At 36.6% G+C, this 26,680-nt stretch overlaps 1 protein-coding gene across 2 annotated transcripts in view; it reads right to left on the bottom strand.

The window, feature by feature from the left end:
* PIBF1 (progesterone immunomodulatory binding factor 1) overlaps window positions 1-26,680 on the bottom strand; it is a 232,929-nt gene that overhangs the window by 29,503 nt on the left and 176,746 nt on the right. For both annotated transcript variants that reach the window (XM_004054592.5, XM_031001205.3), the window contains 2 exons: window positions 20,701-20,831; window positions 12,539-12,623 (listed from right to left, as the gene is read on the bottom strand). In XM_004054592.5, the coding sequence (XP_004054640.3) occupies window positions 12,539-12,623; window positions 20,701-20,831 (216 nt within the window). The remainder of the gene's footprint in view (window positions 1-12,538; window positions 12,624-20,700; window positions 20,832-26,680) is intronic.

The following is a 26,680-nucleotide window of genomic DNA, read 5'->3' as shown; positions in this document are numbered from 1 at the left end:
CTATTAACAGTAGTCATCTGGCTGCTGTCTAGTTTCTGGTCTTAACTTTTTCATTAAAATTTTTTTTCCTTCTTTTTTGTTTTGTTTTGTTTTTGAGATAGGGTCTCACTCTTGCCCAGGCTGGAGTGCAGTGGTGCAAGCACAGCTCACTACAGCCTTGAAGTCCCGGGGTCAAGTGGTCCTCCCACCTCAGCCTCCCATGAAGCTGGGACTATAGGCACAAGCCACCACATCTAGCTAATTATTTATTTAAAAAAATTTTTTTTCTAGAGATGGAGTCTCATTATGTTGACCAGGCTAGTATACAACTCCTGGGCTCCAAGCACTCCTTCTGCCTCAGCCTCCCAAAGTCCTGGGATTACAGGTGTGACCCACTGTGCTGGACCCCGGCCTTTACTATTTCAGTAGTATTTGATGGGTTTTGTTGCATATTCTTGTTGATTTTCAGCATCAACTTCAGACTTTAAACCCTATCCTCCACTTAGAGCACTGGTTTTCAGAGTATGACTCACTCCAGTGCCTGTACCTTCTCCATGTTGTATTCCCAGCCTTCTCTTAGTGTCAGCTCCTTGATACGGGATCAGTGACTTAAGTTTACAACAAGATATTGCCAATATGGTGTCTAACAGAATTATGACTATAATTATCTCATGTAATTGTTAATATTGTCTCCTGGCCACCAAATATTTTCTTTTTCTTTTTCTGTTTTTTGAGACGGAGTCTCACCCTGTTGCCCAGGCTGGCATGCAGTAGCGTGATCTTGGCTCACTGCACTGCAAGCTCTGCCTCCCGGGTTCAGCCATTCTCCTGCCTCAGCCTCCCAAGTAGCTGGGACTACAAGGCACCCGCCACCGCCCCAGCTTTTTTTCTTTTTTTTGTATTTTTAGTAGAGACAGGGTTTCACCGTGTTAGCCAGGATGGTCTTGATCTCCTGACCTCGTGATCCCCCTGCTTTGGCCTCCCGAAGTGTTGGGATTACAGGCGTGAGCCACTGCGCCCGGCCTGGCCACCAAATATTTTCAGAGATTATACAGTTTCAGAGATTTTACAGTTTTGTAGTTTTTTGTGTGTGTGTGTCTCCTTATGTCTCAGAATTGTTTGGTTTGTTATAAGCTGCTACTATTCTAAGATAGTCATATAAGCACAGGGTTAGAAATGATAGCAAGAGAAGTCATTTACTTGCTCCTTACTGATAAAAAAAAGGTCAGAGAAATGTACTTTTAATTTAACCGAAAACATATCACAAGCTTCTAAAATGCAGTAGGAAAATACACATTTCATTCTTAAAAAAAGAAACCTAAAAATTGCTAGGTCTATATGTTACATAATAGATGTGAAAATGTGATATAAAAAGTTAAAAGGGTATATATATGCACAGATAAAATATTTTTATGATGAGATATTAATATATTGGGTCACACAAGACTGAACTGACTTGTAGGATACAACAAAGATATTTATAATTTAAAAGAAGATAATGAAAAGATTAAAGAAGAAATCAAAATACTTACAAAAACCAAAACAATTTTGACATAGTTCTATTAGGTTCTATACAAGTCTATATAAACATAGTGGTCCAGAGAGTACAATCTAAAGGAAATTCAAATGTCTTTTTACACAACTCAAAACTGAGGAGAATTAACATTTTACAGAAGGAACAACTGTGATTCAGTTGCTGCCTCTGTGAAATGGGTGTAAGAATGAGCTGTTGTGAGGCTTAAATAAAACAAATGAATATAAAAAACTGCAAGATAATATATCAATATTAAACACACTTATTATTTACTGAAAAGTATGTATTTTGGGTAAAAAGCCTAATTCCCTCTTGAATGCTAGAAAACATAAGCAAAAGGCCAATTCTCAGCAGAGAAGACTAATTTAAAACTTTTCCTTTCTCTGATTCCTCATTCCCAGATACACTTACTTGAAAGTAATTTGTAACTGGTTCCTAAGTAGGGTAGTATAACATAATTCATCTGAAAGCATTTTAGAGTTTGATAGAAAAAGATTATAAAAATTCAAGATATATTCTCAATGTTAATACAATAGCTTTAGCTTTCTCATAAAATATGTGTGTAAATTCAACATTTGCAGTATTTTTTGCAACATTTTAGTCCCTAAATTTCTTCAGACCTGAAGTCACACACCCTTACATGGAAAAAAAAAATCTTTCTAAAACTTTATAGGGAAAATATGACTTGTATCATACATGTGTTTTTGGTTTTCACTATAATAATTATCTTTCTCTTTAAAAATACTCATTTATATCCAACAAATCGAAAACAGTTTAACTTGAAGAGCACCACTATGATGAGAAATGTATGTATGAATCTGAGAAACAAGTATATTTTCATTTAAAGAAAAATTAATTTACCCGCTCAGTAGTTTTTTTTTTTTAGCATGCTGACTGTAAAATTTAACTACATAGGTGCGTAAGAAAAACATGTAAAAAGATACTCTTAAGAAAATTTCAAAACAGTTAAGTATGAACCAAAAGAGTGACACACATAAAGAAAAATGCAATTTGTTGGAACTTCTTATGAAGTGGATTGCCTAAGGGGCACTTGGGATGCTGAAATGTCCCTGAAATCTTCCGAGAAATCGCAAAGAACATATTAGTTAGAATCTGGGAACATAAACATACCATAAAAGAATGATAATTATACTGTGATTTCACTTTCAAGAAACCTGGCTAACTGCAGGGTTTGTTTTCTTTTCATTATGTGACATACACTGCTGTAAGAAGAAAGTTATCCAGGATAATAAGAATTAGTCCAATGTTCAGGTAAGTGTGGGGCCTTGTACATTCTAAGTACTTAGTAAGGAGTGGTTGATTAATTCTGGTTAAATACTAACTGAAATGACTGTGGGCCCTGAGAGGTGTTATTGGCAAAAACACTGCAATGAGAGGATAGAAGATATCCCAGGTCTCAGAAACAAATTTTTCTTTTTTCTTTGATACAGTCTCACTCTGTTGCCCAGGCTGGAGGGCAGTGGTGCAATCATGACTCCCTGCAGCCTTGACCTCCTGGGCTTAAAGGATCCTCCCACAACAGCCAACCGAGTAGCTGGTACTACAGGTTTGTGCCACCATGCTAGGGGTCTTGCTGTGTTGCCCAGGCTGGTCTCAAATTCCTAGACTCAAGTAATCCTCCCACCTTGGCCTCCCAAAGGGATGGGATCAGAGGCCTGAGCTACCCTGCCCAGCCAAAACAGATGTTTTATATTCCACAAATATATATGATTCTGTATAAGTGTGATAACCATAGAGGTTGCTATGCCTACAACTACCATTTCCAAGGTTTTAGGAAGTAGCTCTACTGTAGACAAACCTTTGGGATATGACTTCCTATGGCCTACTTTCAGTAGTATGTATCTAAAATTGTATGTAAAAGTAGTATGTAAGTAAAATTTCAGTAGTAGTATCTAAAATTGTCCTTGGATACAGGAGAGCTTCTGTGCTTTCTTCAGCTAAAATAGTTCAGTATCAGAGTGACACTTATTTTTTGATGACAGTTTCTAAAGCTTTCTATTTGACAGCTTTATATTATTGAAGATTGAAAAGAACCATTATTTTAAGAAACATCTGAATGAGTACTTATTATCTGCTAAATATTGTGCTAAAGGCTAAAGTACAAAAAGGAATTTGTCAATCTAATGGGTAAGACAGATGCTTAATTACATAGTAATATGAACATTAACGGAAATATTTAAAAAGTTATAGGAATGAGGTAGAAAGGGGTATGTTTTTCTTTGTTGAGTTAGGGAGGGTTTCAAAGGATAGATAATATTTTTTTTATTTTTATTTTTTGTGTTTTTTTAGATAGGGTCTAGCTCTGTTACCCAGGCTGGACTGTAGTGGCACGATCACTGCTCACTGCAGCCTCAACCTCTCAGGCCCAAGCAATCCTCTCACCTCAGCTTCCTGAGAAGCTGGGACTACAGACATGTGCCACCATCCCTGGATAATTTTCATATTTTTTGTAGAGACAGTTTCACCATGTTGCCCAGGCTGATCTTGAACTCTTGAGCTCAAGCGATCTGCCTGCCTTGGCCTTCCTAAGTGCTGGGTACAGGTAGGAGCCACCGTGCCCAGTCTCAAACGATAGATAATATTTAAAAAGACCCTTGACACAGAAGGAAATGAGGAAAGGGAACTACATTCATTGAGTTCTGTTATATTCCAGGAACACTGCTATATTAATTCTCACAGAACCTTGCAAAGTAGATATTACCTTTATTTACAGATGAGATAACTGAGTTTAGAGGGGTGAAGTTATTGTCTCAAAAATGCATTGCTATTAAGTAGCAGAGCTGGGATATGAATACAAGTCTTGTCTGTCTGACTGCTGGCTTTTTTCATAGTATTTCAAAATGTAGAAGATGTAAGGAATATAAAGGTAATGCCAGTCTTACAATTTAATGAGAGAGTTGAACATATTTATATGTACATATAGTAGAAAGTAGAATGTAATTCTGGATCAGTCTAGTTTCCATCTTCTATGTTTACACATGGGGTGCTAAGTGCTGCTAAAGAAAAATTACACAGAATGGTACTACTATAAGTACATAACATTTCAACTTGGCAATTCTTTTATGTACATCATTCACTTATTACACAGCTACTTCAAAATTCATTTTTCTCAAAACACTGACTGTACCACATCTCTTTCTATTAGAAAACATCCATTAGATGGGAACTCGCTAAATACTTACCACTAAACCTATAAACTTACTTCTATTTTCACATAATTCTTTTTTCTGTTCTTCAAAATGGAAAAGGTAACGCTGGTGGTCTAAAGCTGATTCCCATGACTCCGCTATGGATCTCCTTTCCTATCACTTTTGCTCAATTGATTATCTTTCTTTTGTGTACTTTTAATGTCTATTTTGCTTCTTCCTGTCACCATTTAAATTGTGTAATCTCTAGCTTTGAGAGGCAAAACCTTTTTTTTTTTTTTTTTTTTTTTTTTTTTTTTGAGACAGAATCTTGCTCTGTCACCCAGGCTGGAGTGCAGTGGCATGATCTCAGTTCACTGCAACCTCCACCTCCTGGGTTCAAGTGATTCTCCTGCCGCAGGCTCCCGAGTAGCTGGGACTACGGGTGTCTGCCACCACGCCCGGCAAATTTTTTTGTTTTTAGTAGAGACAGGGTTTCACCATGTTGGCCAGGCTGGTCTCGAACTCCTGGCCTCAAGGGATCCACCCACCTCCGCCTCCCAAAGTGTTGGAATTACAAGCGTGAGCCACCGTGCCTGGCTCAGCAAAAGCTCTTGATCTCATGCCCCTTCCTCAATTGTCATATCTTTTCTTCTTCAAATATTCTAAGGATTGCCTATTTTTCACTAGTATCTGCTTTTTAGCTCCAGCTCCATCATTGAAACTGCTTTAGCATCTTTTTCTTTTTCTTTTTTTTTTTTTTTGGAGATAGGGCTCTGACTCTGTCACCCAGGGTGGAGTGCAGTGGTACTATCTTGGCTCACTGCAACCTCCACCTCCTGGGCTCAAGCAATTCTCCCAGATCCTCCCACCTCAGCCTCCCAAGTAGCTGGGACTACTACAGGTGCATGCCCCCAGGCCTGGCTAATTTATGTATCTTTTGTAGAAATGGGGTTTTGCCACGTTGGCCAGGCTGGTCTTGAACTCCTGAGCTCAAGTGATCTGTCTGCCTCAGCCTCCTCAAGTGCTGGGATTACAGGCATGAGCCACCGTGCCGGCCCTTTAGCATCTTATTAAATCCAAATGACTCTTTTTAAAAAATCTTTCTTTGGCCTGACCTCTTGAGAGCACGTCACTGTGTACAACTGGCTCTGTTATGAATGGTTCTCCCTGGGCTTTAGGGACTCTACTCTCTTCCTGATGCTCGTCACTGATGCTGGTCACTCTTCACTCTTCTTTGTGTAAGCACTTTTTCCTATGCCCTTCCCTTAAATGCTGGTACTCATTAAGATTCTGTCACAGGCCTTTTTCTGTTCTTACTCTATATAGTCTCACTAGTTCATTTACTCTATTTCCATGTAAAGTAACATCTTTATGTTGTGACTTTCAAATTTCTATTAACAGATGAATTCTCTTTCTTGGGCACAAGAACCTACATTTCCAACTCTCTAGTGTATATATCCACTTAGATATTTTCTTGAACTTTTCTTCCCCAAACCTCTTTCTTCTAGGTTCTTTGTAGCACCACTAAAGACACAAGCCAAAAACCTAGGCATCAATTCTCATCCCTCCTCTCTTCATCAGTCCCTAATGTACTCAATCACCAAGGACCGTGATTATGCTTCTTAATTTTCTTTTTTCTTTTTTTGAGACAGAGTCTTGCTCTGTCGTTGCCAAGGCTGCAGTATAGTGGCACAATCTCAGCTCACTGCAACCTTCGCCTCCCGAGTTCATGCCATTCTCCTGCCTCAGCCTCCCGAGTAGCTGGAACTACAGGCGCCCACCACCATGCCTGGCTAAATTTTTGTATTTTTAGTAGAGACAGGTTTCACCGTGTTAGCCAGGATGGTCTCGATCTCCTGATCTTGTGATCTGCCCGCCTCGGCCTCCGAAAGTGCTGGGATTACAGGCTTGAGCCACCACGCCCGGCCAATTATGCTTCTTAAATAGCTTTCAAATCGGTCCATTTTTGTTTCACCTCGTCATCACCAATCTAGTTCAAGACACCACCTTCACTCACTGAAATACTGGAATAGCTTCCTAAGAGGTGTTCTTCCCACTGCCCTTCTACAGCTCCAAGAGCCATGAGAAAAGGGCTTTTACATCAGCTTCTAACGACTGAGCTCAGTATTCTATTAGGCATTTGGCTGATGAAAGATACTTTTCCTACTCTCAAAAGCTTATATTCTAAGGACACGTGGATAAAATATATACAAAGAAAAGCAGAATTAGAATTTCCAAAGGTGATCAGTAAATCTTGTTTCGTTAAGGCAAAGATGAGTGGATAAAAACAGATGAAAACTAAATGCAATTAATGACGATTAATGAGTGATAAGCTCAAGAAAGAAGCCATTTTAAGGAGTCACATTTCTCTTTTTTTAAAAGACAGTGTTGCTGTCACCCAAGCTGGAGGGCAGTGGTGTGATTATGATTCACTGCAGCCTTAACCTCCCGGGCTCAAGCTATCTTTCTGCTTCGACTTCCCCAGTAGCTGGGAACACAGATGTGCACCACCATGCCCAGCTAAATTTTGATTTTTTTGTGAAGATGAGGTCTTCCTAGGTTGTCCAGGCTGGTGTTGAACACCTAGCCTCAAGCGTTCCTCCCACTTTGGCCTTTTTGAGTGCTGGGATTACAAGTGTGAACCACTGCATCGGGCCTGAAATCACATTTCTTATACTCAAATCTTTTCAAAATGAATGTTTTATTTGAAGTCCCGCTACTGTTATCTAAAAGTGAGATCCCATCAGTTTATCTTTTCCTTTTACCTCTTTTCAATATCTAATTATTTAGGTTTATATTTTATTTACACCTAAGAGGTCTTAATCCGAGTACAAGTGAAGACATTTTAGAGTAAGATAGATTACAACCCACCTGAAGGAAACAGATAAAGTTATTCTGAGGTATCAAAAGTGAAAGAGGAAAAAAAAGATTATAACACCTGGATAAGATATTCAGCTCTGAGTTTTCTGGCAATGAAGACAAAAAGGAAACACATTAAATTACAAAGTTTTCATTTTATGAAAAAAAGAAAGAGGAATATAACTTCATGCCCAGAGGCAAAAATTTTCCTGGAATATACGCAATAATTCATCATGAGTTTTTTTCTGTCTAAATGAGACTAAGGAAAAAGAACATTAGTTTTGTTTCAGGGAAAAAATGAATTACTTTTAGTTTTGACTACGTAATCACAGTTGAGTTATTTAACTCTTATCAGCATCAGTTTCGTCTCTAACCATGAGGACAATGATATTTATCAGTGGACTGTAGTAAAGATTAGACTATGTCATTTATGTGGATGTACTTAGTGGACTGCCCTAGTTTTACAAAACCAAGAGAGATCACACTTTGTTTTGATCTTCTACAAAAGCAGAAGGCATGACATTAAATTGTTCTTTAATAAAATAAATTCTGTGAGGAGAGATATTTTGCCCTTTCCCCCTCTGCTTTATGAACATTTTACTGAATATAGGGACAAAACCTGGAGAATTTAGAATGGAGAAGTGTGGGCAGGTATAAGCTCTCAATTCAATTTATGCACATTTTTAAGTTAGTATCTGTTGTGTAAATCCTTTAACCTAATATATTTACCCAACCCAGTTGAGCTTTGTAGTCTGAGAAGTCAACCTAAAATATCCTATTTCTCTCTACAGCCACCTGCTCTTCACATTATATCATTCTGAAATTAGTTGTCTAATATATTTTCTTGCAAAAAAAGTTAGGACTAAAAATCACCTAATATACCACTCATAGTTCAAGAAATACACAATTGTAAGAGATCAGTACACATTCCTGGAAATTGTCACACCACACCCTAACTCTTAACATGAGAGAAGATACTTTTAAGCTAATATTTTTGAGCTAACACTAATATAGAAAATAAAAACTCTCTGTGGTCATGCCCCAAATGTTTCTGAATTGTCAACCTAGAATTGTCCTACTTGCTTTTTCTGTTTAACACATATTTTGGAATTATGTAAATGAACTGGTGATCTTACTTCACATTACATGAACACATACAGCCTAATCAGAACTAAGTGACACTGCTAAAAAAAGAGCTAGGCTGGGTGCAGTGGCTCATGCCTGTAATCCCAGCACTTTGGGAGGCTGAGGCAGGTGGATTGCCTGAGGTCAGGAGTTCGAGACCAGTCTAGCCAACGTGGTGAAACCCCATCTCTACTAAAAATACAAAAAAATTAGCCAGGTGTGGTGGCGTGCACCTGTTAATCCCAGCTACTTGGGGGGCTGAGGCAGGGGAATTGCTTGAACCAGGGAGGTGGAGGTTGCGCTGAGCCGAGATAGCGCCACTGCACTCCAGCCTGGGTGACAGAGCAAGACTCCATCTCAAAACAAAACAAGACAAAACAAAACAAAACAACACAACATTAAAGCAAGAGCTGTCCAATGCAAAAAAGAAAATAAGAAACTTTAAAAAGTTCATTTGGTCTCTTTTTGAATCACTCATTTACACTGTCCAAATTTAACTGATTAAAACCAGACTGGTATCAGATAATTTTCCCAGGGTATTGACCAGGGTGAGACAAGCTAGCGGCCTTAGGTAAAGAAGCAGTGGCTCCCAGGGGCCGTCCATGTTCTTTGCCCACTCTGAGAGTAGGCACCTCCTTACATCATGTGTCCTAGATGCCTTGCTTGCCTCACCCTAGTCCCAGCCCTGATTTTCATTTTCAAAAAAAAATCAGAATTATTCTTAACCAACGTTATCTATTGACTATTATGAGGACATGATCCTCTGAACAATCAAGTGAATAAATCAATCCTGTTTCATCAGGTAAATGTTCAAGTGAATGGCCAAGCATTTCTAGGGGGTCACACCAGCTGTTTTCTTTCCATATATGCAATTTGCAGAGGCCTTTGCATGTGTATATATGATGTAAGTTGGTAGTAAATGGTTTCTTAGAAAATGAATAATAACATTAGATTTGTTTTACTAAGCTTTAATTTTTACTTTGCTTTAAAACAAAAAAAGTTGCTTTTCTTTAGATGTTTGGTATCATCAAAAGCTATACAATGTTAAATTATTAAAACATACTTGCCAAAATAAAGATATACTGTCATATACACAAAAACTGACAATTATCTAAATATGCATCCATACAAATACCAGTAATAACATGTAGTAGTAGGCAATTAATGAGTAGTTTCATCTTGCTAGTGTTTAAATTTCTCCCTCCTTCCCTCCCTCCTTCGCTTCCTTTCTTCCTTCTTCTTCTTCCTCTCCTTCCCTCTAACCCTCCCTCCCTCTTTCTCTTTCTTTCTTTTTTAAAAGATAGGGTTGCACTACATTGCTCAGGCTGGAGTGCAGTGGCTATTCACAGGTGAGATCAGAGTGCACTATAGTCTCAAACTCCTGTGCTCAAGTGATCCTCCTGCCTCAGCCTCCAGAGTACCTGGGGCTACAGGTGTGTGACACTGTGCCCAGCTCTGCTAGAATTTAATTTGCATGCTTAAACATATTTTCTTCTCAATCCACCACGCAAAGTTTTTTGGTTTTTATTTGGACTCATGAGTAATGTGATTCCAAGTGTTGGAACTGCTCATATATTTTTCAATGTAGCACATCCCCTTAAAATCAAATGAGAATTGCCATTCTGAAAAAAAAATTAATATCTAGCTTTAAAAAAATGTAGTTGATATGGCTGAATGGTCATCTGTAGTTACTACTCTTAAATATTTAATTTCAAAAACACTTGCGAAAATTCCACATACTGAATGAATCAGGTTTCCACAGTGAAGAAACAATTACTTGAAAGCAGAATCCTAGGACATAAGTGATAGCAGCAGTGAGGGATAAGGTCTAGAATGTCCAAACTCAGAAGAAAGAATAAATATCTTCAGAGAAGCTTTTCCTAGCTCTGTAACCTGTTGTTAGATTGACTTATCTTCCTAAATGTTATTACAATCTAGTCCTGGGACACTTTCTCATCCTTTTCACCCATCACATAGAAGACACCTTTAAGAGAACTCACTCCAATGCCATTTCTCAGACACAGACAATCCTCCAATTCTTCTGACACCATCTCTAGGATACGTACCTTTGAACTGCTTCCAGTAATAGTTTCCAGTTCCCCTCTGTCAACAATATTCTCCCAATAATTTCTTCCCAACATCTGGTATACCTCTCCCAGACTAGTATGAGGATACTCATAAACCAATGATATGTTTTAAATGTTTTGTTTTCTGGTCGGGCGCGGTGGCTCACACCTGTAATCCCAGCACTTTGGGAGGCTGAGGCGGGCAGATCACTTGAGGTCAGGAGTTTAAGATCAGCCTGGCCAACCATGCCGAAACCCAGTCTCTATTAAAAACACAAAAGTTAGATGGCATGGTGGCATGCACCTGTAATCCCGGGTACTCAGGAGGTTAAGCCAAGAGATTCGCTTGAACTCGGAAGGCAGAGGTTGCCGTGAGCCGAGATCATGCCACTGCACTCCAGCCTGGGTGACATAGCAAGATCCTGTCTCCAAAAAAAAAAAAAAAGTTTCTTTTTCTATTAGAATAACAAAATGGTAAAAAGATGGCTAAGATGAGGCAGTGATAGTTCAGTAGAAAAAAGGCTTTGTGTTAAAAATACCAATGGCTGGTGAGGATGCAGAGAAACTGGAACGCTCATTCATCGTAGAGGGGGAATGCAAAAGTATAGTAACTTTGGAAAATTTTGACAGTTTCTTATAAACTTAAACATACACCTGCCATACAATGCAGTAATCATGTTCCTGGGTATTTACCCAAGAGAAATGGAAACTTTTGTTTATATAAAAATGTGTACATAATTGTTTACAGCTATTTTATTTGGAGATGTCCTCAAATGGAAACAACTCAAATGTCCATAAACTGTGAATGAATTAACAAACTGGGTTACATCCATATAATGGCTTATTACTCAGCAATAAAAAGGAAACATATGACTAATGTAGATGTATATACAGGCTCACACCTGTAATCCCAGCACTTTGGGAGGCTGAGGCAGGCAGATCACTTGAGGTCAATATATTACACATCTGTATTGCAACAATATATATGAATCGCAAATGTATTATTGTAACTGAGAAAAGCCAGACTCAAAAGGCTATATACTGATAATTTCACTTTTATAGCATTTTGTAAAAGGTAAACAATAGTTACAGAAAATACACCAGTGGTTGATAGGGCTGGGGGTTGAGGAAAAGGGTCAGCTAAAAACGGGTAATGAGGGAATTTTGTGGAGTAATAGAACTATTCTATACATTGATTGTGGTGGTGCTGACACAACTGTGTGCATTTGTCAGAAATCACAGACATGTCTGCTAAAAAAGGTTAATTTTATTCTTTGTAGATTATACCTCAATAAACCTTAAAGGAAAAAACAAAACAAAACAGAACTTATCTCTTAGTTACTAACTGCCATGGGCAAGCCACTTAAAACTCATTTCTCCATCTATAAAATAGGAATTATATTTACTCTAAAAAGAATTTTGGTAGGGAACAAATGAAGAAAAGAAAATAATTTTATGAACTTTAAAGCTCAACACAAATTATCTACACTACAGGAGGCACTGGGCATACACTGATAAAGAAGACGAGAGGCACACTAAGGAAATTAACTGTCTAGTTGCAGAATAAGATAAAACAGATTATTACTAAATAATATGGGGAAATTCAGTGACAGATATCAACACAACAAGAAGGGGTTATTCTAGGAATAAGAATTAACTGTAAGAGGTATATCAAAAGTTGAATAAAAAAGGACAAAATTACAGTGAGACATAAATAAGAGAAGTCATTAATGAACATGCACAACTGGGATCCAATAATTTTAACCTGATAGCAGTTTTTAAAAAAGCCTAAAATGATTACAATTATGACAAAATAGGAAAAATACCTCACGATGATTTAGAAGTTGTTCTAAATCTAATGCCATTTGATTCTTCGTCTGTAGTAAAGCTGACTTTTCTTTATTTAAGTTGCTGAAAAAAAAACCCAGGTTTAAAAAGTCATTATGTTAGTACAAATATAGTTAATAAATGGTAAATATTAAAAGAATAAACATGAATCTGATGGTTTGAACTAAAGATAAATTTATAGTCCATAAATATTCCAGACCAGCCACTAAAATGTTTGGCCTAATGAATGGCCTATTTTGTCAGAAGATTCTTTTTCTTTTCTTTTCCTTTCTTTTTTCTTTTCTTTCTTCCCTCTCCTCTTTTCTTTCTCTTTCTCTTTTTTTTAAAGAGATGGAGTCTTGCTGTGTTGCCCAGGCTGGAGTGCAGTGGCTACTCACAGACATGGTAACAATGAACTACAGCCTCAAACTCCTGGGCTCAAGCAATCTTCCTGCTTCAGCCTCCTAAGTATCTGGGACTACAGGCATACATCACTGCACCCAGCTTTTCTTCTCTTAAGAATCCATTTGACAACGTAACTGAGATGCTGTCTGAGAATAATTTCCTGCCTAGTATAGGCATAAAATTAATGTTTTAAAGATGACTATTTACTACTAAAATGTAAAAAGATAAAGTGAAACTCACATAAAAGGTAAGAAGTACTATATGTCAGCAAACTATTACAACACAAGATACTAGAAGACAAATTAAAACATCCTTAAAACTGAAAGTAATATTTTACAAACTAAATTATCAGGTATATAATTGAGTTACGTGAATCAGGTATTTAGTCTGTGATAAACTTGAAAAAAGAACGTTTGTCTCCAAATTATTAGTTTGATTTTCAATTTCTGGCCTGGCATGGTGGCAATTATCTAATGAATGATTACAATAAAAAAAAAAGACAAAATTTGTGAGGGTAAAACTAACAAGAATTGTTTTAAATAGGTAAAAACATTTTTTTTTTTTTTGAGACGGAGTCTCGCTCTGTCACCCAGGCTGGAGTGCAGTGGCGCGATCTTGGCTCACCGCAACCTCTGCCTCCTGGGTTCAACTGATTTTCCTGCCTCAGCTGTCTGAGTGGCTGGGACTACAGGTGTGTGCCACCACGCCCGGCTAATTTTTGTATTTTTAGTAGAGATGGGGTTTCACCATGCTGGCCAGGCTGGTCTCGAATTCCTGACCTCACATGATCTGCCCACCTCGGCTTCCCAAAGTGCTGGGATTATAGGCGTGAGCCACTGCACCTGGCCAGTAAAAACATTTTTAAAGTTCTACTTAAGTTCCACTTTAAGAAAATGGAGGCAGGGCACACTGGCTCATGCCTGTAATCCTAGCACTTTGGGAGATCGAGGTTGGAGAAATGCATGAGCCCAGGAGTTCGAGCCTAGTCTGGGCAACATAGAGAGACCCCCATCTCTTAAAAAAAAATGTTAGCCAGGTGTGGAGACATGCACCTTTAGTCCCAGCTACATCAAAGCATGAGGTAGGAGGATCGCTCGAGCCCAGGAGTTTGAGGCTGCAGTGAGCTATGATGCTCCACTGTATTCCAGCCTGGGAGACAGAGTGAGGCTCTCTCTCAAAAAAAATAAATAAATAAATAAAGGAAAGCCACTAATCTTTAGAATAATATTTGGCAGGCTTTTTTTTTTTTAATTCAAGAAACAGTAGTAGGCAATCTGCAGCAACTGCTAATTCAAAGGACTTAAGAGGGAAAGCCCACATTCTTCTCCTTCCAAGTAATCGAGAAGGAAGCATCATAGTTTGTCCTCTGAGGAGACGGACTAGATGCAATTTTGACTTCTGTTCCCAACTGTGCCACTGACTCAGACTCAAATGTGTGTTGTAAAGCATAACACATACCACCCCACTGAACCTCAGTTTTTATATCTGTAAGGGTAGAACATAATACTCATGTATGTCAAAGGACTATGTGAATGATTATATAAAGTGTTGAACTCATAAAACTATATAAATGTTATACAGTATTACTAATTTAGATAAAAAAATAGGCATCAGAGTAAAACAGTAATTAAATGCCAATAAAGGTAAGCAGCTCAGCTGAAAAACAAACTGACTTTTAGAGTTAGGCGCCAGAGATCCCACAAGAGCTGAGGAGTTGAAAAGAACAAAACAGTATAAAGGAAACTGAGTGCCATGTTCTGCTAGTCTCCAAAGCATGGTAAGGATCACATGTTTCTCTAACTCTAGAATTCTAACCACCTCTTTAGCTGGAACCACTTTGAAGGCAAAATATTTTTCAAATTTAAATATCCAGTAAACAGGACTAGGAACTTTTAAGGAACATGTATGTGTCTATGTTCATATACATGTACACTTATAACCACGGTATATAAGCATATACTCACATTCAGTGCATACACACACACACTCACTCTCTGTCTCAAATACCAACTGGCTCTTCTAAAGAATATGTAGTGTAATCGGAATGGAATGTCGAGGTAATTAAAGGATTTTGACTGGATAATTCTTTACAAATGCTTTTATATTGTCGTGTTTAACTTTTCAAAAATAAAGTATTCTATAATTAAATAGCAAAACAACCGTATATACATGGAATAAATGGTGGGGGGATAAACTGGCTTACAGAACAATTATGTTGTACCTGTAAGACATGAGTTTATTACAAACAATGTGGACTTCCCAGACAATATTGCTGTGATTACAATATCTGGGCATATATTTTGTCTTCTTTATAATATACTCGAACCACAGGGAAACAACCTTTAACATGTGGGTCTCTAAAACTGAATATGATGATTATTATATTCACTCTTCTTCTAGTATGTATTTACTCAATAGAATTTTAGTCTTCATAAGACATATTTCATAACAGTGGAAACTTACCTTTGAAAATACAAAGCTTCTATGAGTGACTCATAAAACAACTACAAAACAAATCTCCTTGTAAGCACATCTATCTTGAATGGTATATTACACCCATAATTGTTAAATTCACTGTTAATTATTACTTAGAAATTCATGTTTATGGCTCTGTTTCACCTGCAATACGAAAACATTCCTGATATATTGTTCCTTAACTTCCTGGATCAATACACTCTGGGATAGCTTTGTAAGGGAAGTTGGCAATGTAGTCTTATCTTTAACTACCAGTTAAGAATAAACTGAGAACCGACAACAGGCAAAGAAAATTATGCTAATTATTCTCTTTCCAAGCTTCCTTCCCTTCTGAAGTAGAGATCAAACTGTATTACACAGAGTGTCTCTTGTGGCTTGGTGGAAGAAAGTTAACAGTACTATTTTTATAATAAAGTATTACTTTAATGATAGGAGAATTTAAAGCAGTTAATAGTGACATCTCAAATGTTAGCTTTTAATGTGTTTATGATGATTTCATTTTAGTGAATATTTACTCTAGCCTTTCTAGAAATTGAATATATTGTATAAATAGTTGATTTTCAAGGGGTAAGTATGGTATAGTGGTATTGTTTAATTTTCTAAGAAAAGCATACAATTATTCAGTTCTTCAAAGAGTTTTTATTGAATTAGAAAAACATTTAAAAATCATCAATTGATGTAAATATTTTTACAACTAACATCAACACCTAGCAATGAGGAATAGGAATTTTCCTGTTTATGTTTTCTAAGGAACATAATAACTTGATAACGCTTTTGGATGGGCCATCATTAATGTTTAAATTTCAAATAAAAGACAAGGGGAGGGAAGTAACATTTACTGAGATTCTCCTACATGCTAAAGCTTTATATATGTCCCTAAATTTAATTTTCACAACTACTCCTTCAGGTTCATATTAATATCTAATTTTACAGACACATTTACCATAAGGAGAGAAACCAGCCTGATGTGTATTTAAAGCCCAGGATAATTCCACTCTAGGATTTGAAATGCCATTTGCTTCGAGTAGGGATGAAGGAACGTGGGTATACAGAACTGTGATCTATCCTATCATATCTGAATTACTGGCTGAGCTGACTTTTTAATGGCATTGTTACATCACAGCATTTCATTCATGTAACCAGGGTACACCTATAGCAACATCTCAAGTGTCATAATTAAACTACTGAAAGTATTAATAACTTTTCACTTTAGAAGGTAGTTGCTTCAATTAAGAATAAGATTTCATATCCTGTGAATTATCAGTTCAGAATGTACTAAAATATCACACAATGAATTTATGAAACACAAGACAACATTAAAGGACTCATGTTTAGTACAAAATTTTTCTTGGTAATTAATTCCATAAATGACATGGCCTTTATGAAAACCATTGCTGTTATTAAGGGAGTCTTAATTTTTGTTGAAATTCAACATATTTTGAGAAATGTTATTTCTCATTTTTAATATAATTTTCAACCAAAAATTTGTTACATGTATGCTAAGTACTAAGAATGGCAAACATTTATTGAACACTGTTGAATATAATGTTTAGGCACTATTGTATCTGTGTATATTATGAAGATTATATCATTTATTCCTCAGAACAACCCTATCAATCGGGTGCTGTTAGGACCACTCTCATTATTTTTATTTATTTATTTTTTTTGAGACAGAGTTTTGCTTTGTCACCCAGGCTGGAGTGCAGTTGCTCATTGCAACCTCCACCTCCCAGGCTCAACTCATCCTCCCATCTCAGCCTCCTGAGTAGCCAGGACTACAGAAGCGTGCCATCACACTGGCTAACTTTTCTGTATTTTTTGTAGAGACAAAACCAAACATGGTTTTGCCATGTTGTCCAGGCTGGTCTCGAACTCCTGGGCTCAGGCAATCTGTCTGCCTCGGCACCACTCTCATTTCACATATGAGGAAACTGGCTGTACTGTGCAATACCACAGCCATTGGCCACTAGGGCAATTAAAATTATCTTTAATTTTAATAAAATTAAAAATAAAATTACAGATAATTTAAACAATTTAATTTTAATAGAATTAAAAATTTAGTTCCTCAGTAACAGTAGCCACATTTCAAATGCTCAGGTTGGGTGTGGTGGCTCATGCCTGTAATCCCAGCACTTTGGGAGGCCAAGGCCAGCGGATCATTTGAGGTCAGGAGTTCAAGAACACCCTGGCCAACAGGGTGAAACCTCATCTTTACTAAAAATACAAAAATTAGCCCGCTGTGGTGGTGGGTGCTTGTTATCCCAGCTACTTGGGAGGCTGAGACAGGAGAATCGCTTGAACCTGGGAGGCGGAGGTTGCAGTGAGCCGAGATCGCGCCATTGCACTCCAGTCTGGGTGACAAGAGTGAAACTCCGTCTCAAAGAAAAGAAAAAAAAAAAAAAAGAACAACAACAACAACAACAAAACCCCAAAACAAATGCTCAACATCTATATGCGGCTAGCTAGTGGCTACCATACTGGACAGCACTGATATAGAATTTTTTTTTTTGTGGAGATGGAGTCTGGCTCTGTCGCCCAGGTTGGAGTGCACTGGCGCAATCTCGGCTCACTGCAAGCTCTGCCTCCCAGGTTCACGCCATTCTCCTGCCTCAGCCTCCCGAGTAGCTGGGACTACAGGCGCCCGCCACTACGCCTGGCTAATTTTTGTATTTTTAGTAGAGACAGGGTTTCACCGTGTTAGCCAGGATGGTCTCGATCTCCTGACCTTGTGATCTGCCCGCCTCGGCCTCCCAAAGTGCTGGAATTACAGACTTGAGCTACCGTGCCCAGACAGATATGGAATATTTTTATCATTATAGAAAGTTCTATTGGACAACAGAGGTATTAGAGAGTTTAAATTACTTGCCCTAACTCAAAACTAAGTACTAAGTTGAATTTGAAAACTTCCTTTTAAAATCTGTTTTTTAAAAAATTTTATTATAGAATATTTCAGAAGAGAAAATATGTAATAGCAAACCCTGATATATCTATCACCCTGCTTCAACAACGATCAACTCATTAAAGTGCTACTTTTAATCACTATGATACACTATTTTTTTGTTCTCTTCCTTGATTATTTTAGCTAAAGAAATATTATCCCTAATTCAGAATAGAACATAGAGGGGCAGTATAACCTAATGGTTAGGAGAATAGAATTAGCAAGCAGACAGATATAAAATTGAATTCTGACTCTATCACAATGTTGCATGTTCTTAGAGGACAAGTTGCTTAATTTCTCTACGGCTGAATTTGTTCATCTTTATAATTTTCTCCTACAGCTAGCTATTATTTTCTCTATATTAAACATTTTAAGCTACTTTAATTCTTAGTAAAATAAATAATCAAATAAATTTGTTTGGAGATAACTGTGAAAGAAGTAATTTTTTTCCTCAGGATTTTTATATACCTCCCCATCACAAGAAATAATGGTAAAATAAGACATATAAAAGATTCAAATTTTAAGGCCAGGCACGGTGTCTCACGCCTTTAATCCTAGCACTTCAGGAGGCCGAGGAGGGCAGATCATGAGGTCAGGAGTTCAAGACCAGCCTGACCAACATGGTGAAACCCTGTCTCCACTAAAAATACAAAAATTAGCTGGGCGTGGCAGCGTGTGCCTGTAATCCTAGCTACTCAGGAGGCTGAGGCAGGAGAATCACTTGAACCCGGGAGGCAGAGGTTATAGTGAGCAGAGATCACATAATTGCACTCCAGCCTGGGTGACAGTGAGACTCCGTTTCAAAAAAAAAAAAAAGATTCAAAATTTAATTTTAATTTTTTTGAGACAGAGTCTCACTCTGTTGCCCAAGCTGGAGTGCAGTGAAATGATCTCAGCTCACTGCAACCTCCGTCTCCCCGGTTCAAGCGATTCTCCTGTCTCAGCCTCCAGAGTGGCTGGGACTACAGGCATGCATCACCATGCTCAGCTAACTTTTGTATTTGTAGTCGAGACAGGGTTTCACTATGTTGGCCAGGCTGGTCTAGAACTCCTGACCTCAGGTGATCTGCCTGCCTCAGCCTCCCAAAGTGCTGGGATTACAGGTGTGAGCCACTGCGCCTGGCCAAAAAATATTCAAATTTAACAGAAATATGTAACATAGGAGGAAAAAATTCTATTTGGGGTTCTTTCTTCAATTTCCCTAAGATAATCAGGTGCCCAGTGAATTGTGAAAGACATAATTTCTATTGTCCCCAAGAACTATTTATAGAACAATTAATTTATTATTGTAGGTTGTATACAGAATTTTTAACTTTAAAATTAATCTAGAAACAAACTTATTTTGACACATTCAAGGTATAAATGTGCTCCTAAATTATTTAAACAAATCATAAAAAATTAAGAACAGGAATAAAGTTCTAGACCAATTATTTTGGTGGGGTAGAAATGAAAGAAGGTAATTATTGTGATTCATTAAAAATAACATTTATACTTTGGAATTAGTTACCAATAGGTTTATATTTTTGTTTGCATACTTTAAGAAACCTGGATTTAACAACCATCTTCTCCTTATTGTTTTCCAATTCCTTGATTTAACCATTTCTATTCCCACTTAATTCTCTGCTTTTACATTTATAATCAGTTAATAATTTACCCATAAAAATCTAAATTATTCTTATAATCTTGTAAATCTAGTAACTAAGCAAACTAACCATCTATCCACAAGTGAAACTGTTTCATTTACACATATCTTCATTCTTTAATTTCAGTTTAAAAAACCAAACTGGTCATAGCAAATTTTTTTTGGATAAGATCTCATACAGAAACAATTACAAATTAAGGAAGTGAAAGAAATTTATTTATTTACACTTAAAAGTTACTTTCATGTAAAAGGTCAGAAGAAAAGCCTAAAAATTCCTTGGAAAAATCAACATAAATCTAAGTAAATGTAAATTTTTTGTTGTTGTTGTTTAAAAAGCCATTTTAACGACACAAATAGCATCTGGTTTTATTCCTCCTCTCCCTTTGGTCAATCTACACCACACTAAAGAGTTCTAGGGAAACAAGGACCAATAGCGGTTGTGTCCTCTAGGATAGATGGAATGTTATGCTCATAAGTGTAACATTGTTATTTCCATGCTAAGACATCTGATCACAGGTGGAATGTGAACACTTGATGTGATGTGACCTTAGTTTTTCTAAGAAAAGTTTAATATTCATTACATTTAAGACGCCTTCATTATTTAAATTTTCTGTTCATGATTTACAACCCAAATTCACCTACAGCAGCAATATGGTAACAATGTCTTTATTATTCAAATAAAAGATTTGTAGATGGTTTACCTGACATCTTTCTCAAGTTGTGCAATAGATTCCGTCAGTGAATCAATCTTAGAATCTCTCTGACGCACTGATTCAATGAGATACCTGTAAGGCTGTTGAGTCTGGTTTAATAGCGAATTGGCTCTGTCAAGCTAAAGAAACACAGGTTTCATTAAAATCTAGAAAATGTGACAACAAAATAAAATCATTCAAAATGCTCTAGCACAAATATAGTACAGAAATTCCTTTGACATGAATTATTCTGAAAAGCTTTTCCTGTGTAAATTTGAAGGTTTTAAGAGTGAATCAATATAGCTATTCTTAATAGCAACTATAAACAATAATTTTTTTTGTTTTCTTTTTTTTGAGACAGTCTCACTCTGTCGCCCAGGCTAGAGTGCAGTGGCGCGATCTCGGCTCACTGCAACCTCCGCCTTCCAGGTTCAAGTGATTCTCCTGCCTCAGCTTTCTGAGTAGCTGGGATTACAGGTGCCTGCCACCATGCCCCACTAATTTTTGTAATTTTAGTAGACATGGGGTTTCACCATATTGGCCAGGCTGGTCTTGAACTCCTGACCTCAGGTGATCGCCCACCTCAGCCTCCCAAAGTGCAGGGATTACGGGTGTGAGCCACCTCGCCTGGCTGAAAAAATTTTAAATAAAATATTAATAGCAATTTTGAGAATGCATAAACTTAAATTTTCTTAGTATTTGTCTTGGTCTGAAAAGCTATATGACATAAAATATATGTTTTTAAAATGGAAACACTTAGCTAAAAGTTAAACTCTTTTATTTCAGCTTTACTTCTACTAAAAATATTCACATCATAATTCAATAATTTTTTCATTTCTTCATATTCCCTTGTTTTAAAAATACATAATTTATATATCCAAATCATTATGTATAGATTTTTGACAAATGTGGCTTAAAATATAATGTAAAATTTACCATTTTAATCATGTGAAAAGTGTACAATTCAGTGGCATTAAGTACATTCATAATGTTGAATAGCTACCACTTCTATTTCCAGAACACTTCCATCAGTCCATATGGAAACTCTGTACCCATTAAACAAAAACTCCCCATTTTCTCCTCCCTCCTGGCCCTAGAAACCTGTATCTTACTTTCTGTCTCTGTGAATTTGCCTATTCCAGATACCTCACATAAGTGGAATAACACAATATTTGTCCTTTGCTGTCTGCTTATTTCACTTAGTGTGACGTTTTCAAAGTTCATCTACGTTGTATCATCTATCAGAACTTCATTCCTTTTAATGGTAAATAATAGTCCACTGTATGTTTATAGTACATTTTGTTTATCCATTGATCTCTTGATGAATACTTGGGTTTCCACTGTTTGGCTATTGTGAATAATGCTGCTATGAACATTGGTGCACAAATATTGTATATCTTGAGTTCTTGTTTCACTTCTGTTGGGTAGCTACCTAGAAGTGGAGTAGAACTGTTAGGTCATATGGTAATTCTATATTTAACTTTTTGAGGAACTGCAACGGTTCCACAGTGGTGATACCATTTTACATTCCTACCAGCAAGAAATTTGATTACAATTTCTCCACATCCTGGCCAAAGCATGTTATTTCATGTGCATACTGGGCATTTGTATATCTTCTTTGGAGAGAAGTCTTCCCAAGTCTTTTGCTTATATTTTAATTGTGATTTTTCTTGTTGTTGTTGCTGAGTTGTAGGAGTTCTTTATATATTCTTAATAATACAGTCTTATTAGATATGTAATTTGCAAATATTTTCTTCCATTTTGTGGGTTGTCTTTTCACTTTCTTGATAATCTTATTTATTTACTTACTTACTTATTTTGAGATGGAGTCTTGCTCTGTCACCCAGGCTGGAGTGCAGTGGTGCGATCTCGGCTCACTGCAACTTCCGCCTCCTGGATTCAAGAAATCCTCTTGCCTCAGCCTTCTGAGTAGCTGGGATTACAGGCGTGCGCCACCATGCCTGGCTAATTTTCATATTTTTAGTAGATACGGGGTTTCACCATGTTGGCCAGGCTGGTCTCGGATTCCTGACTTCAAGTGATCTGCCTGCCTTGGCCTCCCAAAGTGCTGGGATTACAGGCATGAGCCATTGGGTCCAGCTGATAATCTCCTTTAATTCACAATTTTTTATAATTAGGAAGTTCAATTTATCTATTTTATGTTTTTGTGCTTGTCCTTTTGCAGAAATTGCCAAATCCAAGGTTATGATTTTCTCCTATGTTTTCTTCTATGAATTTTATACCTTTCATGCTTAAATTTAGGTCTCTGATCCAGTCTGAGTTAGTTTTTGAATATGGTGTATGGTAAGGGTCCAACTTCATTCTTTTGCATGTAGATACTCAGTTTTACCAGCCCCATTTGTTGAAAAGACTGGCTTTTCTCCATTAAATGGTCCTGGCACTCTTGTTGAAAACAACTGGCCATATAGGCAAGTGTTTACTTCTGGGCTCTATTCTATTAATATTCCATGGGTTTTTATGTCCATCCTTATTCTAGTTGCACACTGTTTTGCTGACTGTAGCTTTAAAGTAAGTTCAGAAATCTGGAAATCTGAGCCCTACAACTTTGTTTTTCCTTTTAAAGATTGTTTTGGCCATTTAGGGTTCCTTGAAATTCCATATGAATTTTAGGATCAGTTTTTCCATTTCTGTAAAAAATGCCATTGGGATTTTGATAGGGACTGAATCTAATTTGTAGAATGTTTTGGGTAGTATTATCATCCTAACAACATTAAATCTTCTAATCCATGAATATGGGATGTCTTGGGTCCATTTGGTTAATTTATTCCTAAATGTTTTCTTCTTCTTTTTTTTTTTTTTTTGAGACAGGGACTCACTCTGTCACCTAGTCTGGAGTGCAGTGGTAACATCATGGCTCACTGCAGCCTACCTCCTGGGCTCAAGTAATCCTCCCACCTCAGCCTCCTGAGTAGCTGGGACTACAAGCATGAGCCACCACGCCCGGCTAATTTTATTTTATGTTTTATAGAGACAGAGTCTCCCTATGCTGCCCAGGATGGGCTTGAACTCCTGAGCTCAAGCAATTCTTCTGGCCTTGGCCTTTCAAAGTCCAGAGCCATCATGCCTGGCTGTATTTTCTTCTTTTTGATGCTATTGTACATGGAATTGTTTTCTTAATTTCCTTTGTCAGACTGTTCATTGCTAGTGTACTATATACAATTTTATGTTGTGCCTTTTCACATAACCTATACCAGAATCATTTTTCTAGATTGTTAATAGTATGGTATTTATATTATTAGCGGTTACAAAACTGCCTACCAAAGCCAATGTATCATAATTTACACTATGTATAGTAATAGACATTTAGAATGTTATCAATTATAAGTCAGTATAAACAATATATAAAAATTTACATAATTTATGTTAGCATAAACAATATTACAACAAATCTTTTCAGTGCTGTAGTTTTTTTTCTTAAGTTAGTATTTGCTTTGTTAATTTTTTTTCAGGATAGAAGACACACTAGGCTAAGGGGTATGACTATTTAATGCTCTTAACACACAAGACAAAAGTTTTCTCCCAAAGGATTTTTATCAACTTATATATACTCAACCATAGTTTTAAAAAATTTACTTGTTTTTGTTCTTTATTTTTTTTCCTAAGCAAATGGTAATTGTATGTCACTACAAAACTAAAGCATTATCAGTGTCAGCAAGCTCCTACTTTGGTATATAATGAGTTCTTGAAAAAGGTACTCTATAGTTGGATAATCACAACAAAATGGTGGATATCCATTATTAGGGTGAAAGGGTAAGGAAGGGGGTATTTATTACACAAAACAAAATGACAGAATTCCTAACTATTCTATGACCTTTAGATATTCTTTGGCGATAAACATCTAGCCTTTTATATATGTTTAAACATTTTTCCATTCTTTTTGTTATAATTGCTAAAAAGTTCCATTAAAGATTTACTGTTTTCCTGGGACAAGAAATGATTTGTATTTTTTTCCTCAAATGAATTATGTTCATGAGATCTATATACTTTTAAAGTATTAAGACCTTTAAGAGTATACTTTAGCATATCAATTTTTTGGTTTTCCACTCATTTTAATAAAATAATGAGTGATTAGAAGCCCAGGAGCTGAAGAAGCAGGGAACAGTGGGATGGATATAGTGGAAAGTATGGTGGGAGGCAGAAAGAATCAAGGTAGTAATGAGAACACTGTTAAAATGATCAGCCATGAGGTTGGCTGGGTAAGGAGGACACTGAAGCCAAAAGGGAGCTGACCAACTGTTAGAGGATGTCTGCTTGCACATAGAGAACTATTCTGTAAAAGCATTTATTCATCTAAATTGTACAGGAAATTTTCTGATAGTTATATTAACTACAGCCCAGGAAAAAAAAATCCTCAAAAAAAAAATTAAAAAAAAAAAAAAGAAGGAAATGAATAGTGAAAGAAAAGAAGGCTACTTTTTTGGGGGAACACATTTCATTATAGTGAAAGTGGAGCCATAAAGAAAAAAATACCATGAATAGCTTCTATAGTTTGGGTTTTAGAATGTTTTTTTCTTTGCTTTGGTAATTATTCTTTAAAATCTATTGCAATGTCACTGGAATCTTATTATTTTACTAAGTTACTTTATGAACATTCAAACATGCAGCTGGACAAAAATAAAACTAAGTTCTACTAACCTGTATAACCAGTTTGTCTAGTCAATTAAATCAAACAATTGCCTTGGCTTTGTTTTCACAGAACTGACCCTGACTGAATAAACTGAACTGACAAGTTGCTTTGTGTTTCAAAGTGCAGAACAGTTCAAGTGTGTGTGTGTGGGGAAAGGGTGGCAGGGAATAACTAAGAACATTTATGAATTTTAGTTAACTTCTGTCTAGAATGAGCTGTTTAAAACATACCAAATCTAATTTCAATTGCACAAAACATAACAGCAGCAGTCTCAATTATTTTAGTTGCACAAAACATACAGCAGCAGTCTCAATTATTTTAGTTCAATTTTTTCATGAAAGTAGTTACATATATTAGGTTTTAATATATACATATATTTTTTGAGACAGGATCTCACTCTGTTGCCTAGGCTAGAGTGCAGAGCCACAGCTCACTGCAGCCTCGACCTCCCAGGCTCAAGTGATCCTCCTACTTCAGCCTCTTGAGTCGCCAGGACCACAGGCATGCACCACCATGCCCGGCTAAAGGTTTTAGTATTATAAACAAAGTTAAGGGCCAGAAGCCTTACTTTCAAAAGGTATCTTTAACATAAAACCTATAACCGCCTTACTCTGGATAATAAATACTATAATAATGCTGTTAGTGTTACAGATACATTTCTTTATAAACCTGTTTGTAGGCTTCTAAATCCCCAAAGTTGATTTTCATTTGTCGGGAAAAAAGTACATATCTCTGAATAAAAAGTGATGCTAATTCCATGTTTGAAATAAACGTAATTTATTAGAATTTAATTCCTTCAACAGAGTTTCAAAAATCTTTCTGTACCTATAATAATTACTATTCAAAAAGTTTTGCAATTGCTCACATTGCCTATTGTTAGTAATCTTTTCCTTATAGGAAAGCCTTAGTAATTAGTGACTCAGGAATCATATACGTAATAAGTGACTCTAGATAAAACCCATGACACAACATTTTACAGAAGTGTTATTCTTCCTTTGTTTCAATAACCTGTACATATGATTCAGAGAAAAGTAACACCTGATTAAAACATCATTATATCTTTTGATTCAAGTACTAATTTAACTTGGGTGAGAATCTAAAATTACAATTTTTCTCTTAAAATTAAAAAAACTAATATAAAGGTGACTACATTTTGCTGCATGTTTTTCCTACATGTGGTTTTTTTCCTTGGGGAGTTTACTTTCACAGAAACTACAAATGAAGTTCTTTATTGCCAGGAATAAAATGAATACTGCTGAGTGGAATTTAACATTGAGTTGCTTTCTGTCTATAAAATATACGCAAGTGATACTTTCTAGCAGTGGTGGTAGTTTGTACAGA

Source organism: Gorilla gorilla, chromosome 14 (assembly GCF_029281585.2).
Source record: "Gorilla gorilla gorilla isolate KB3781 chromosome 14, NHGRI_mGorGor1-v2.1_pri, whole genome shotgun sequence".
Lineage (NCBI taxonomy): Eukaryota > Metazoa > Chordata > Mammalia > Primates > Hominidae > Gorilla > Gorilla gorilla.
The sequence above is the reverse complement of the archived record's forward strand: the minus strand, read 5'-3'. Positions and strand labels throughout refer to the sequence as shown.